The sequence below is a fragment of the Aplysia californica genome, unplaced genomic scaffold (assembly GCF_000002075.1).
Source record: "Aplysia californica isolate F4 #8 unplaced genomic scaffold, AplCal3.0 scaffold00793, whole genome shotgun sequence".
In the NCBI taxonomy this organism is placed as follows: Eukaryota; Metazoa; Mollusca; class Gastropoda; order Aplysiida; family Aplysiidae; genus Aplysia; species Aplysia californica.
This window is the reverse complement of record NW_004798063.1, coordinates 239,190-240,500: the sequence shown is the minus strand read 5'-3', so window position 1 is coordinate 240,500 and position 1,311 is coordinate 239,190. Positions and strand designations below refer to the sequence as shown.

The following is a 1,311-nucleotide window of genomic DNA, read 5'->3' as shown; positions in this document are numbered from 1 at the left end:
TGTGTGTGTGTGTGTGTGTGTGTGTGTGTGTGTGAGCGTGCGTGCTTGCGTGCCTGCGTGCCTGCGTGCCTGCGTGCGTGCGTGTGTGCGTGTGAACGTGTATGCCCATATGTGCGTGACATACACACATTCCTGCATCACGAAAGAAATAATATGAATGAACAAGGAATAAAAACAAATATTATTGGATGATGAATTTAATGTTTACTCTTCGTTCGGCACAGTCAGCAGAAGACATCACAAGAAAAAACACAGCAGAATTAACCTAATCGACTACACACTATATGAGGAAACAACAAATGGTAAGACAAAGAAGATTTAATTAATTAAAGAAATGTATTAAAGATGGCGTCTAAAGTTCGTCTCTCTTCTTTCTAACAAGACGAGCCTCTCTCTGAGCTTTAGGCTTTTTCGTGGTTGTATCTTTCTTGATCTTGGCGTCTACATCAGGGGCACTGCGCGCGCACCGGAAGCCTGTGTTTGCTGCGGTGTAATCTTGCTTTTGGCCCATCCTGGGAGGAGGAATAAAACCACGTTCATAATTAGAATACCAATAAATTAAGTTTACTTTTACTCGAATAGTTTATACCTGGTTGTGGAAGAATATTTTGTCGGTGTCGCAAGCAATCTAGTTAAGGGAGGGAGGGGGGGTACTTTTTACGTGAGAGACAAAAAAAAACAACAACCAAACAACCCCCCCCCTAAAAAAACCCAAAAAAACAAACTAAATAAAAATCTAGTAGTTTTTGCTGTAAATTAATTTTTCTATCAGGAATTATGACAAGCAAGAAAACTGTAAGCCTTCACCAAAGTATTACACTGCGTTTTGATGATGTTGTAAGGTGCATCTTTTATTGGAGCTTTGGTTGGTTGTGAAAATAAAATTTTTTCAAAATTTGAACTTTTACGAATTGTTTGAGACAGGAAAGAAGTTTACTTTTACTCGTATAGTTATACCTGGTTGTGCAAGAATCTATTTACTTATCTCAGTACATGTATTCGATTTTATGAAAATAATTACACACAATTTACTTATCGTGTCCTGCAAGTTTCAATTGAAGGGAGGTAACTGCAGAATTGCAATTGTTATTCAGGCATACATCAGTTACGTCCCTTGGTTTTGTATACTACCACAATTTTATTATTTCTCATGAATGAGGAATTTCTCTAGGAAAGGATTAGCTGCTTGTTCGTCAGTTAATAGGGTTATTTTTTCTTCAAATACTCACTTAATCTGCCTTTGACATTGTTGTTGTTATACTACTACTACTACTACTACTACTACTACTACTACTACTACTACTACTACTA

General features: G+C 37.3%; 1 protein-coding gene across 1 annotated transcript in view; it reads right to left on the bottom strand.

The window, feature by feature from the left end:
* Positions 1 to 181: 181 nt before the first annotated feature.
* Positions 182 to 1,311, bottom strand: part of LOC106013318 (inactive C-alpha-formylglycine-generating enzyme 2) — a gene marked incomplete in the record, with an annotated part of 10,997 nt that continues 9,867 nt past the window's right edge. The window contains 1 exon segment of the mRNA XM_013088704.2: positions 182 to 512. Within this exon segment, the coding sequence (XP_012944158.1) occupies positions 353 to 512 (160 nt within the window).